The sequence below is a fragment of the Podarcis melisellensis genome (assembly GCF_964234715.1).
Source record: "Podarcis melisellensis genome assembly, chromosome: 4".
Lineage (NCBI taxonomy): Eukaryota > Metazoa > Chordata > Lepidosauria > Squamata > Lacertidae > Podarcis > Podarcis melisellensis.
In genome coordinates, this window is record NC_138531.1 from 90,966,576 (window position 1) to 90,981,608 (window position 15,033).

General features: G+C 40.4%; 1 protein-coding gene across 1 annotated transcript in view; it reads right to left on the reverse strand.

Annotated features, from left to right (window-relative positions):
* Positions 1-15,033, reverse strand: part of TMEM135 (transmembrane protein 135) — a 174,888-nt gene that overhangs the window by 13,093 nt on the left and 146,762 nt on the right. Inside the window, exons 7-9 of the mRNA XM_081909969.1 lie at positions 9,101-9,142; positions 8,336-8,482; positions 6,039-6,108 (exon numbers count right to left, since the gene is read on the reverse strand). Coding sequence (XP_081766095.1) covers positions 6,039-6,108; positions 8,336-8,482; positions 9,101-9,142 — 259 coding nt within the window. The remainder of the gene's footprint in view (positions 1-6,038; positions 6,109-8,335; positions 8,483-9,100; positions 9,143-15,033) is intronic.

Below are 15,033 nucleotides of genomic sequence, written 5' to 3' on the forward strand. Positions count from 1 at the left end.
TTCCAAGATTGTTCTCAATATAGTTTAGAAATTTAGTCCAATCATCTTTCAGTTTTACAATATTGCCATGTCTAATACATTGTGTTAGTCTCGCCAATTCTATATATTGAAATAATCCCTCTTGCTATTCTGGCTTCTGGGATTCAGAATATTTTTTTTCTTGTTTTCCTCCTCCCAAACAAGGTGCGCCTTATGGAGCAAAAAATACGGTATCTGCTCCCCTAGCCAACCTCTAAACTCATGGCACTTTCAGTACAGGTTTTAGTTATAACAATGCTGATATCAGCATGGATCATGAGATCTAAACATTGCTTGTTTCTTATTTAGCACCAACTTTTCTACATGTATGGTTACTCTTTTTCTCTTTCTTCCAAGGTTTATTCCTTGTTCCCTTTCTTAACCTTTACAAAACAGGCTCTTGCAATACTCCATTTGTTCCACAAGTTAAGCTTCCATACAGATTAATTGTATGTCACCTTACCAGCAGTTTGGCACAGGGCTAAGGTTACCTCTAAGTGCCACAGTGGTTACTAAACCAGTCCGAGAATGCTCCCAGCTTGTCCCATGAATTATTCTCACCACGGGGATCAACATCCCCTTAGTTCCTCTTCCTGCAAAACTTACTTTGTGCGTTGGAGCCATTACGTAAAAGTGCCCTTGCCTTTATTATCATTGTTATTGTTATTTTACTGGAGGGGGAAGGAAATTTGCTACATCTTTGCCCTTGTTCACACAGCAAATTCAGCGTAAACAGAGATGGGTCAGTGGGAAACTTGTGATGGAACTTCTGTTTCCGATCACAAAAGGAACACACAGACCAGCCCTCCATCTTCTTTGAGGCTCTCTATAAACATTCTAAGTTACTTTCACACCAGTAAAATGTCAAGAGGGAAGCAAAGATAAACCTCTGTATCAGAGGTAGCCCTCCAAAGGTTTTGGGTTACAGCTGCCATCACACCTGACCATTGGCCATGCTGGCTTGGGCTGGAAGGCACCACAATGACTACCCCTGCTCTATATTCATTTTTTAATTATTATTCCCTGAGTGAACATCCCACTTCTCTAGACTAGGCTCTTAAAATGTCTAATCTGCAATAACTGGCTGTGTCGTCTGTTGTTCCAAGACTGATGAATTTTAAGTATTGGCCACTTTTTGAATTGGGAAAATTTATTTGTTAAGTGCATTTTGTCCAGGGAAGACATATTTACATAGGAAGAGCCCTGAAAGAGCAGAGCAAAGGTCCATCTATCTCATTAACAGTGACCAACCAGAGGCCTATGGAGAACCCTCAAGCTGGAATTAACCACAACTGGACTATCTCCACTTTTCCTGTGGCCGATTGTGCCCACTTTGTGGGAAAACCAGACAAAAGCAATACACAAGCAGGTATGACGATAGGAAGACAAGCTGTTTGGCAGGAAAGGAACGTCTGACAAATAGGTCAAGCCATTGGCAGCCATCCTTCCCAGACTTTGCGGGGGGGGGGAGCCACAACCCTTTCATAATGAAAATTACAAAACCACGTATGTTCTTTCTTAGAAGACAGCCCCTGCTGATTTTGTCCAGAGACATCCTTAGGAAAAGCTCAACAATACTGGTGGCTCTCTCAAAAACCTCAAAGCACATGCACCGAGCTCAGAAGAAATTATCAAAATAGCAGCATTTTGCTTCTGTTTAAGTGATATAAAACATGATCACATGAAACCGAGGCCCGGCAACAATGTTCAAAAGTGTTTGTTGCACTTTAGTCTGGCCCGGCTTCTGTAATGTAATACCAAGGAACTTCTACAACTTCGAAATGGAGCTGGACAAGCCTACGGAGCAGATTACAGAGGTTTCTCATCTACTGTCCCAGCTGCAAATCATAGGCTAAGCAGGAACCTAAGTATAGACAACATCAGGCATGGATAACATCAATGCTGGTATAACAATTAAAAGAAATCTGGCTAGGAGGAACGGGGTATTTGTTTTCTAAAAGAAAGGAGGAACAAGTTGTCTTTAGGCCGGTTTCTCTATATTCCTTAACCAAGATCAAACAATTGACAGGATAATGACTTCACCAGCTACCAAAAGGGATGAGAAACTTGAGAGAAATCAGATGCAGTTTGCTGTATCACATGGAAAAGAAAGGCTATCTAGTTTCCACTTTACCTGGAAATTTGAATCCTGCACCAGCAAACTACCATTCAAGTTAATAGGTAGTTCACCTAAACAGATGAATGTCTGCTCACATTGCTTGCTGAACATTTGGCAATGACTTCTTAGGAAACCGATGTCTACTACTTCTGTTACTACTAGCGAGGGAGGCTCCTTTCTATTTTAAATATATCATTTAAGAAAAAATCTCGTTGATATATTTATAGTGCTGATTGCTGTGTGAATATCATTTTACTGGCTCAGTGTATAAGAATTTTGGGTGCGATTAAATGGGCCAGTGAGCATTGATAGCTATGACGGCGGTCATTACTTGAAATATGCATGTACAGTGAAATTGAAACCAGCTAAGACTCTTCAAGTGGAAGACTTTATGTCTTGTGCAGGACTTGAGTCAATGCACAGATTTATAAGTAACTCAAACCATCAACAACCTCTCTTATTGATTGTCTCCCCTGACAACCAGAATGTTTAGTGAGTAATTAAAAAAAGAGATCAACCGCTTACAGGTTTTTATGATCAAGCGGTATGCAAATTGTTAAATAAATAATTAGAAATAAAAATCTGAAGGTAATCGGCTTTTCCCTATATAATTGGGAACAACAGAATTAAGTTTAAATCACCGCCACCCAGGGAAAACTTTAGAAAGCAGAAATTACACTTTTAAATTTTATTTAAAATATGTGTTTGCCCATGCTGGCCGGAGTTGATTGGGATTTTATACTAACACATCTGAAGGGCAATAGAATGGGTAAGCCTGGTCTAAAACATGGTGTAAAACCAAGGTCTTTAGTGCTGAGCTGACTAACCAGCCCATAAGGGACGTGGGTGGCACTGTGGTCTAAACCACTGAGCCTCTTGGGCTTGCTGATCAGAAGGTCGGCGGCTCAAATCCCTGTAAGGGGGTGAGCTCCCGTTGCTCTGTCCCAGCTCCTGCCAACCTAGCAGTTTGAAAGCACGCCAGTGCAAGTAGATAAATAGGTACCATTGTGGCAGGAAGGTAAATGGTGTTTCCGTGTGCTCTGGTTTTCATCATGGTGTCCCACTGTGCCAGAAGCCGTTTAATCATGCTGGCCACATGACATCAGAAAGCTGTCTGTGGACAAACGCCAGCTCCCTCGACCTGAAAGCGAGATGAGCGCCGCAACCCCATAGTTGCCTTTGACTGGGCATAACCGTTCAGAGGTCCTTTACCAGCCCATATTCTCCATAGTTGCCTTTGACTGGGTGTAACCGTTCAGAGGTCCTTTACCAGCCCATATTCTCCACCGTAGCTGTGTGCCTGCTTATGTCTCAATTCTTAGCATGGTAACCAAACACACAGAATGAAGTTTCGTTCTGTCTGCATGCCAAAGATGTGCCCATTAAATTTGCAATTTCTATCCCAGTTATCCTGCAAGTTTTGTTATATGTTCAATAAGGAACTGAAAGCTGTACTTGTGTCTCTGTGGCAACCCAAATCTGTGCTTAAAACAGCTTCAGTGGCTTGGGTCATGCTGATAACCAGCTGGCTGCAATGCACTTCAGGACACTGACATATGGCAGCTGCGGAAAGCAGACCAGTACATGCAGGAGGCCGAGTCAAAATATGCAAACTGTCAAGCTGCACCTTCTCTTTCACATGCTGTTCTTCACACTTGTTGCTGGAGAGCCATAACAATTTACTACGAAAATCTGAAGGGGAGAAATATCATGGCCTATAAAACAGCAGACACTTCCCGAAAAGCTGCTTCGCCCCGTACACGTCCCTTCTCAAACGCAAAACCAAAATGCGCTGGAGTCCTACCAAAGGAAATGTGAGCAGGTGCTCCCACCTGTGCCAGTCTAACTGCAGCCAAAACAATCTCCCCGCACAGATCACTCTTCCAAGGGAAAGAAAACCCACTCCGATCGTATTCTGGGAGAGGATAGTTCATATCAATGGACACGGACCGCCCTTCCTTCGTGCAACAACTGTGAACTTTCTCCCATTACCCTTAAAATACATTCGCAGGCTCGGAGAGTCCAAAAAAAATCCACTCCAATGTGCCAGGGAGGCACAGCTGTATGAGGGCCGCCTCTGCCGAGAACAGCACATTCCTGGTACTTGAGTTGAGGGAACGGCTGCAAGTGCGATCTGTTACACGGTTCTGCACGCAATTAAATCGGACAAGGCTCTCAGAGCCTCGCTTTTCACTCACTTTAGCAGCTTACCACAGGCACTAAATGAAGACCAGTGACGGTGGTTACCGCGTAAAGAGAAGCAGGCATCTACTGAAGAACCTTTTCAATGAGTCGGTTATGTAAAAGACAGCGCAGAAGGCTTCACATCTTGGGAGCTTTGAGATCCCTTTTGCCCGTTGCATCTCTCTTTTTTTAAATGCTTTTCTAAAAGAACACAAGGGTTGCCCTGCAGAATCACATGAAAAATCCAGCATTCTGTCTGCAACAGCAACCAGCCAACTGACTGTGAGCACTTGTGAACAGAGAATGAAAGTGTGCTGTTTGTCCTCAGCACCCGGCATTCAGTGCTATATTGCCTCCATACATAAATGTGCTATTCGTTTACTGTGGCTAGCAGCCATGGAAAGACCCATTCTCTGGGGGTGTATTTCTAAAGTACTGGGAAGATACAATGTGAAGCAACTCTTAGAACACGTTTGGGGGGAAGGGGGGTGAAATATCACCAGGGGTTTGGCAATGGGGAGACTGGCAGTCCAAAAACCCAGTCAGATGGGCGGGGCATAAATAATAACATTATCATCATCATCATCACCTTACTCTGCCCCGAACCATCTGCCCCCTATCATTTATGAAGCTTGTGTGCCTGTTCCAACCACACTATAATAGTAATTAAAAACTATTGTTTTAATAAAGCAAGTCGTTCACATAAATGGAATAGACCATGAAAGGATAAAATGCACAATCTTGATGTTTCCTTGTAGATAATACAGCACAGACACCAAAGAGGAACACTACATTACCCAAAGAAGATACACTTTTCACACTATGCGCTCTCCCAACTCCCCTCTGCCCTGAACACTGCAATCGATAGAAATCCAGAAACCACTACTACATATTTCCGGGCACATGTGTGCATGCATACACAAACAGGACCCAGAGCAGGAAAATGTTTCCATAATCTTTTTGTGACTAGAGATGGATGGATGGATCACTCTTATTTCTGGTCTGTGTCAATTCTACTGTGTATGCTTATTTGTAGGTCTGTTCTGTCCATCTCCACATTAATCTGCAGATAGATTTTTTTAAAGTATGAAATTCATATTTTAAAAGGTACTTAAATGCATAATTACATGTGCATTTTGCCACTAAATATGCATTTTGTGATGAAATACATATTTATGTATTCACATTTCGGTACTGATTACTTTATCTCAGTGTATGCACTTCTAAAAGTATCCTATCCTAAAATATGAACTTTTATAAGACATTTTGGTATGTCTTTTGAGGCAAGAACTGTATTGCAAAATTTGAAGGATAATTGTGCTGCAATCATTATACAGTGGTACCTCGGGTTACAGACACTTCAGGTTACAGACACTTCAGGTTATAGACACTGCTAACCCAGAAATAGTACCTTGGGTTAAGAACTTTGCTTCAATATGAGAACAGAAATCGCACGGCAGCAGCAGGAGGCCTCATTAGCTAAAGTGGTACCTCAGGTTAAGAACAGTTTCAGGTTAAGAACGGACCTCCAGAACGAATTAAGTTCTTAACTCGAGGTACCACTGTATGAAGCTAGGAGGTACAAATTAGCTCAGTTTGCTAAAAAAAAATAAAAAATTCCCCTGCATCCATATTTGTGACTTACATCAACTTTTTATATCTAAATCATAGTTTTAAATAGTTTTCTAATGTGAATTATGTTATTTTTTCCACTCACTTTAACACAATATGAGATGCAATTATCTTCATAATGCTTACAGCATCTGTGTCTTGGACCATGTTTGCATCTGGAAAATAAACACAAAAAACGGAGCCCTGCATCAGTATTAATCCCCAAGTTGCTTTTTGCATACCAAACACATAAATGATCTACTTCCACCAAAATGTGCAGAATGTTCTATAGCTACTTCTTCTTTTGTGCAGTGCAAAATAAATTCCTTTACAATGCTTATAAGTGTGAAGCAAAAAAGAATAAAAAACGTAAAAGTACTTAAAGATCCTGGACAAATAAAGGCAAGACCTTTGTTCCAGGGAGAGCTAACACAGCTAAGAGATTGAATTGCGAACCAGGAAATCCTCTTTTCAAATCTCTCCTTTCCCATGAATTCACTAGGTAGCCTCAGAACCACACTAAACTTTACATTAAATGAATATTCACATGCATGGGATTTTAAAAATCATCATTATTTTAATAAAAAGCCATGGAAGACATTGATCCAGATCGGGACCACAGGACAGGGAGAGGAGCGTTTGATCCTGGCTTGATCATTTTACCCATTGCAATGCTTCCATTTAAAGTAACAGCCCCCTACCCAAGTTGGAAGAAAGCTGCTGCCCGAACCTGTAACTTGTAGAAGAAACAGGATTTTGTTATCTCTGACTTATGCGCATTTTGCACAGAACAAAGTCAGAGGTGAGCCCCCACATCTTGTTCATCTTTATGACTTTGCCCATGTGCTCCATGATGCAACCAGGCTTGTGGCAATTGGGCAGTGTGGGCTGCTGGTTGGAAGGCCACAGAAAGGGGCACACAGATGATTAGAAGGTTGCATATTCCTCTCTCTAGGTTTAGGAGGAAATTTGTACTCTTTGCAGCTTACAAGACTTCACTTTTCATGAGCATTATTGCTATGTGGAAATTCTACTGTTGTGGATTTGAAAAAGATAAATGCTTTGGGGAGGGCTCTCCAGTTGTTGGGACATATCAGGTTGACTTACAAGAAAATCAATTTGATGCTGGTTCTAGAAATTAGATTTTCTTGTAGTCAAGTATTTGCGGTTTGAGGACAAAATAACATTACTCAATCTTTCGATTGTGCCAAATATTTTTGGAAGCTTTGAATTATGCGCTGCAAAAGCGTATCAGTCATAAATCACCCATGAGGTCAGTTTGTGTAGCAAAAATTGTAATGAGGATGTGATCAAGTTACAGACATTCAGACTTAGTTATATCTGAAAGGAAACATATGGGAGAGAAACTTGATAGAGGATTAGGATTAAGAACTCAATGGTTTTTTTGGTCATATGCAAGTGGGTCGATAGAAATACCAAAATAAGATCATTCTTCTTAATTGTTAATCATTCGGGCCTTTTCTTAAGAAACCCTGGAATGAGCAGTTTCATTTAGTGGGGCGACTGCATTGCCAGCTTTCGTTATATCTTGTATGTGTCTCGGACGAATTATCCTAACTAATCCAGTGATACACCAAAATGAACTCTTCAAACCAAGTCTCCTGAAAATTGGACTCTTGGCCTCTCCTATTCAATATACCGTATTTTTTGCTCTATAAGACTCACTTTTTCCCTCCTAAAAAGTAAGGGGAAATGTGTGTGCGTCTTATGGAGCGAATGCAGGCTGCGCAGCTATCCCAGAAGCCAGAGCAGCAAGAGGGATTGCTGCTTTCACTGTGCAGCGATCCCTCTTGCTGTTCTGGCTTCTGAAATTCAGAATATTTTTTTCTTGTTTTCCTCCTCCAAAAACTAGGTGCGTCTTGTGGGTCTGGTGCGTCTTATAGAGTGAAAAATACGGTAATTTTCAGGCTTGAGGGACTGTAACATCATGGGAAAGCCTACAGGTCATATATAAAGGCAATGCCCTGGACCAGAAGTGGTCCGCGTTGCTCCCCTAACCTCCCTAAGATGAGCATCACTGCTATCTATCTAGGTACCAGGGAGCTCAAGGGAGCAGACTGGCCTTCCCAAGGTCCCTGCTGTCTTGCCCCCTCCCCTCCTCTCCTTCTTGGTAACTGGCAGCACTGTGTGCCAGGTGTCTGGAACCAAGGCTTCTGCTAGCAGAACTCAGGTGTCACTAAGGTAGCTGGCCAGGGTATGGAGCGTTTGGGAAGTTTTCTGTTCCACTTCAGAGCCACTAGTGTGGATGGCAGAGAACAACTAACAGTTGAGTGGAAGGCAGGTAACACAAAGCGTCAAGCTAAAATGCTCAAATCTCATTCGTCAGTGACTTGGCAAACTGGCTGGCATGGCAAATACAAATCCATGAAATTCTACACTCACACTTTGTCCACAAGTTTCTTTGTTGCCGCCACTATGTTCATTCGCTGTGTCATTTCTTCGCTGTGTTTTATTTTTCTCCCTCTCCTTAGAAAGGCTGCTTCCGGTGCAAAAGAATGTGTGGGAATTTCTTCCTTCCCTACAATGAATCTGGAAGAAAAGAAAAGAAACAGAGATGCACACAAGTCACCAGCTACCTGATTTCTGCAGTGCCATTTTCAAACAGTGGATTGCAGTTGCCTCTGGCTAGCCTACTGCTGGAGCAATTTTATAGCCATGCAATTCCTTAAAATATGGCACGTTGTCTAAAACTGCAGGTTTTAACATTCTATTGGAATACAGTATTAAATAATAGTTTTCGGAAAGTAAAAACAAGCAAAACAGGTAAACATATTTTATTAATGAAACAATATATAAATGCAGGTGCTTTCTTGAGGCATCTGTTATATTAAGCAGTGCAGGAGTCACGGGCAAAATACCACTGTCCAGAACATAAAATTAACTGATTTGTGTATTTCTCTTCTAGATGTCAGGGGGGGGGGGGGTTATGCAGCACAGAATGAAAGTACTATAAATGGAAGTAGTATATGTTTTTCATTAAAAAAAAGAGAAAAGGAAAATGAGAAACAAGGCTGGAAATCATGCTTTGCAAATAGCTTTTGTTTCCTGCATGTCAAATTTCCTCCATCTATGTTTGCACATATTTCACTCAATCTGGTCTGTTCACTTTGGGCTACAAAGGAAAAACACTTGCTTTGTTTTACTTACTTTAGTGCTGAGAATGTAAATCCTTTCAAGCCATCCTTGCACCTGAAATATAAACCAAACATTTTGGGTGTGGTTAATTCAATAGTTCCCAAATCCACAGAGCAGTCGAACAACAGAGATCATTTAAAGCATCAGAGTCTTACAACCTTATTCTGTCCAGGGCCAGAAATTCAGAGCTAAGATGTGTAATTATTTCGTTATTGTTTGCCTTTGCAATCTTTTAAATTAGAACGTGTGCAACATAAACTGAACCAAACTGAATTCCCTCCAGATGACCAAAAAGCAGCTTATGTAAGCTTTGGCAAAAGAAAGAAATGCCTCAAGCCCAGCAACGGAAAAAGCCAGTTTGGTTTCCATTTCGACACTTGCCAAGAAGTTCTACCATTCTGCCAGCAGATGTCCCTAATCAGCAGCAATTCAAAAGTCTGTTGCATATGCCAGGAAGTTAACCAAACAAGTAAATCTGCTGCTGGCAAAGGAGGATCAAGGGGGGCAGACAGATTTTCTGTCGGTCAAGCGCCAAGGGCAGCTTCTCATAACGCATTTCATACTCAAGTGCAGATGGCAGCGTACATGGCCATGACACCAGTGACCCCATCAGCCAAGTCACATCTGAGTGGTGCAAATAAGTTTCCGACACAACTTTCCCCTTTAAAGGACACAGAAGCAGCAGCCTTCTAAATGGACTGGCCATACATTAATTTATACCTAATAAATGCTATGGCAACTAGTCACGTAAATATTTCAAAAAGAAAATAATGCTGTGACTTTTACCATTGTAATAAGAAAGAAAACTGCTCCTTTTCCCTTATAGAGCCCATATAGAGTCCTTATGTAGGTTCTCTATCGGTAGGAGAAAATAACAGAGGCCAATCAGAGAATATTGAGAAGAAAAGCAGCTAGTAAGCCTGATCTTTATTAAACTGTTGCAACAGGGTCCTTACACACACACAAACACACCCCATGCAGGAGGAAGGAGGAACCCAGAACAATGGTGTGCAAGCCCATAAATAGACTTTTGAAACTGCAACCATGTACCTCAAGACCACACCTAATACATCATACATACATCACAGAAGAGGTGGTCTACAGCAGAAAACCTGTCTGCCAGGATACCTGATAATGGTCACTGATTGCATTATTTGTGTTTTTTTTTAAACATAATTTTTATTAGTTTTATAAAATACAAAATCAAACATCCAAATACAAATTTCAATCAATCTAGTGAACTTCCCCCTATCTTCCGGACCCTGCATTCTCTGTAAATTCAAAACATCAGCAATTTGTTAACTTGTTTCAAAACAATAATGTATCTTTCATTTTATCGTGTTATCTAGTCTCATAAACGTTGTAACCCAAGTCCTAAAGGTCTTAATTTCATCACAATAAAGTTGTTTCACTGCACCACCTCTAGCTTCTTATACCTTATTTTCCATATCAATAATTTACAATTGCTGAAGTTATAATTTCATGAAAAGAGCATTTTTTTTTAACATTCATACAGCTTATAATGCTTTTTCAAATAGTCCTTAAATTTTTCCCAGACTTCCTCCGTTGTTTCTTCTCCCAAGTCTCGGATTCTGCCAGCGTGGGTAAATCTTGTGTCTTCCAGTACTTTGCGATCAGTATCCTTGCTGCTGTAGTAGCATACATAAAGAAAATTCTATCTTTCTTAATCACTCTCTGGTCCACCATGCCCAAGAGGAAAGCCTCCGGTTTCTTAGGTAAGGTAAATCTGAGCACCTTTTTTAGTTCATTATGTATCATCTCCCAGAAGGCCTTCACCTTCGGGCAGGTCCACCAGAGGTGCAAGAATGTCCCTTCCTCCTCCTTACATTTCCAACATTTGTTGTCAGACAGGTGATATATCTTTGCAAGCTTGACTGGGGTCATGTACCACCGGTATATCATTTTCATAATATTTTCTTTCAAGGCACTACATGCCGTAAATTTCATTCCGGTGTTCCATAACCTTTCCCAGTCTTCAAACATAATGTTATGCCCCAAGTCCTGCGCCCACTTTATCATGGAGGATTTAACCGTCTCATCCTGTGTATTCCATTTAAGCAGCAAGTTATACATTCTCGAAAGTAACTTAGATTTTGGCTCTAAGAGCTCTGTCTCTAGTTTCGATTTTTCCACCTGGAACCCAACTTTTTTGTCCGCTTTAAAAACTTCCTGAATTTGAGCATAGTGCAACCAATCTCGCACCTTGTTTTTTAACTTTTCCATGCTCTGCAACCTCCAATTGTCTCCAATTTTTTCAATTATTTCACAATATTTAGGCCAGTAGGCCTCCATATTAAGAATTGAAAAACCGGGAAAGCAACCTTAGGATTAGGAATATACCAGAACTTGAGAAAGAAGATTTGATCAGCTACCTGACGGCAGAAATATCAAAGTTCTGGGGTATCGCAGAAGACAAGGACTTTAAAATTGTCACCGCCTTCAGGCTGGGAAGAGTAGCAAAGAAGGACAAACCAAGAGATTGCTTGGTCATTTTGAGATCTAAGCAAGAAAAAGATAACATACTCGGCCTTCATTTTAAAAATACATTGGTGATTCAGGGAAGAACTGCAGAAATCTTCAGAGACATTCCGAAACAGCTGTTGGATTTAAGAATTGCATATAAAGACCTCGCAAGCCTACTGAGAAACAACACAATCCCTTATAGGTGGGAATTCCCTCAAGGACTATCCTTCAGCATTAAAGGGAAAAAAGTGAGAATTAGATCAGCAGAAGACCAAGAAAAATTTTTGAACGACTACGGGGAGGACCTCCGGAAAGGAGTAGCAGGTGCCTGGCCACCACCTCCGCCTGGTGCAATACCTCCAGATCTTGACAGCAAGAAAGACACTCCTACTGGCTAACAATTTGATTCAAGATGTCTCTGCAGCTATTTAGTTGGAACATTCATGGTGCAAATTCCCCTGAGAAAAGGAAAAAGATTTTTCACATATTGAGAAAGGAACAATTGGACATCATATGCCTACAAGAAACACATGTGACTAGGCTCCATAGGAGAGTTTTAATTAACAAAAAATTAGGCCAAGAATTTGTTTCCTCAGACAAAGTTAAGAAAAGAGGAGTAGTGATTTATGCAAAAGAGAACCTAGCACCAAAGTTGATATTTAAAGATGAACAAGGAAGAATTTTGGCGATTGAAATCCAAACACAAGGAGAAAAATTTTTGATAGTAGGAGTATATGCACCAAATGAGGGGAAAGCGGAATTTTACAAAAAGCTGCATGAGATAATGTTGGATCATATAGACTACACTAACATCATTTTGATGGGAGATATGAATGGAGTCGTCTCTACACATATGGATAAGTCACAAAACCAAAATTTGACTAAAGATGGCAGACTACCTAAATCTTTTTTTGAACTGACAGACAATATGGACTTGATCGACATTTGGAGGACCAAAAACCCACTAGGTAAAGAAGGGACTTTCTTTTCTGAGGCTCACCTATCATGGACAAGAATTGACCAAATTTGGATAACTAGAGGGCTGGCCCCTAAGACAAAAAAAATAGAGATCTGCCCTAAAACCTGCTCCGACCATAACGCATTGAAAATGGATCTGAGACTTGTGCCAGCTGGATCCTTCAGATGGAGAATGAATGACACTTTGTTCAGAGATCAGGAGATTGTGAAGAAGGCCCAAAAAACGTTGAAGGATTATTTTGAAATCAATATGAATACCCCGGTGGACAAGAGAACAATCTGGGACGCAAGCAAAGCTGTAATGAGGGGGTTTCTGATTCAACAAAATTCTATTAAGAAAAAACTCTGGAATGGGAAAAGAGACAAGATTTTAGAGAAGATACGAGAGGGTGAAAAAAGACTTAGACTTAACCCAAAGTCAAAAGAAGTGTTAAGAGAAATTAAGTTCCATCAAGCACAATATGCCAAATTGATAAACCAAGAAGTAGAATGGAAAATTAAACAAATGAAACAAAGATCTTTTGAATCAGCAAACAAATGTGGAAAATTATTAGCATGGCAGCTGAAAAAGAGACACAAATTGAATTCTATTACCAACTTGGAGGTTGATGGAGAAAGTATTCAGAAACCAGAAGAAATTAGAAAGTGTTTCCAGAGATATTTCAAAAAACTGTTTACTCAAGGTCCACAGGCGGAGGAGGAGATTATTCAATTTTTAAAAAGTAACGGATTGAAAAAATTATCCCAAGATAAACAAACAACCCTGAATTACAGAATAACACAGCAGGAAATAGAAAGTGCCATTCAGAACATGCAATTGGGGAAATCCCCAGGCCCAGATGGACTCACCTCCAAATATTACAAGGTTTTAAAAGATTATTTGATTCAACCATTAGTGGAGGTGTGTAACCAAATTATGGAGGGGAAGGGGGCTCCGGAATCGTGGAAAGAAGCATTCATCACTTTGATACCAAAATTGGAATCTGAAAAGACTCAACTCAAGAATTATCGTCCTATTTCACTCCTGAATGTGGATTACAAAATTTTTGCTGACATTCTGGCAAGTAGATTTAAAAAAGTTCTGAATGAAGTAATTCATAAAGACCAAGCAGGCTTTCTCCCTGGTAGACATCTGTCTGACAACACTAGGAACATTATAGATGTTCTGGAGCTACTACAGACAAATTTGAACACAAGAGCTGTATTAATTTTTATAGATGCAGAGAAGGCCTTTGACAATATATCTTGGAAATTTATGAAGAGAAATTTGGAAGGGATGGGAGTGGGAGGGGCGTTTCAAAATGGTATAGAAGCAATCTATTCAGAGCAAAAAGCTAAATTGATAGTGAATAATGTGGTGACAGAAGAGTTCAGAATTGAAAAAGGAACACGACAGGGGTGCCCCCTATCACCCCTGCTATTTATTTCGGTCCTGGAGGTACTGCTGAACTTGATTAGGAAGGATCGGGAGGTACAAGGAATACAGGTCGGAGGTAAACAATATAAGTTGAAGGCCTTTGCAGATGATTTGGTTTTAACACTACAGGAGCCAGAAGCTAGTACTAAAAGAGCTTTAGAATTAATTTATGAGTTTGGTCAGGTGGCAGGATTCAAGTTGAACAAACAAAAAACAAAGGTTTTGGCGAAAAATCTGACTTCTTTAGAAATAGATGAGTTTCAGAAAGAAACGGAGTTAAATGTGGCTAAAAAAGTGAAATACCTGGGGGTGAATTTGACCGGGAAAAATTTGAACTTATTCAAAGATAATTATGAAAAATGCTGGATTGAAATTAAAAAGGATTTAGAAATCTGGTCAAGACTAAAACTTACCTTGTCGGGAAGAATTGCAGCTGTAAAGATGAATGTATTGCCAAAGATGTTATTCTTGTTTCAAACCCTGCAGATCGTGGATAGAGTGGAGTGTTTTGGAAAGTGGCAGAAGGACATTACGAAATTTGTCTGGCAGGGCAAAAGGCCCCGGATAAAACTTAAAATACTAACAGATGCTAAAGAAAGAGGGGGGTTTGCCCTGCCGGACTTAAGGTTATACTATGAGGCAGCATCCTTCTGCTGGCTGAAGGATTGGTTTCTACTAGAAAACACTGATGTCCTAGATCTGGAAGGGTTTAACAATGCTTTTGGATGGCATGCATATTTGTGGTACGACAAGGTAAAGGTACATAAATTGTTCAAGAGCCATATTGTCAGGAAAGCTTTGTTTAATGTCTGGACTAGATACAAGGACTTATTTGAAAATAAGACACCGAGGTGGTTGTCACCAACGGAGGCGAAGACCACCAAAGTACTTAACATGGAGAGTGGTTGGGCTAAATATTGTGAGATAATAGAAAAAGTTGGAGATAATTGGAAGCTGCAGAGTTTAGAAAAAATAAAGGACAAGGTGCGAGACTGGTTTCTCTATGCCCAAATTCAAGAGATGTTTAAAAAAGATAAAAAGATTGGTTTCCAGGTGGAAAAATCAA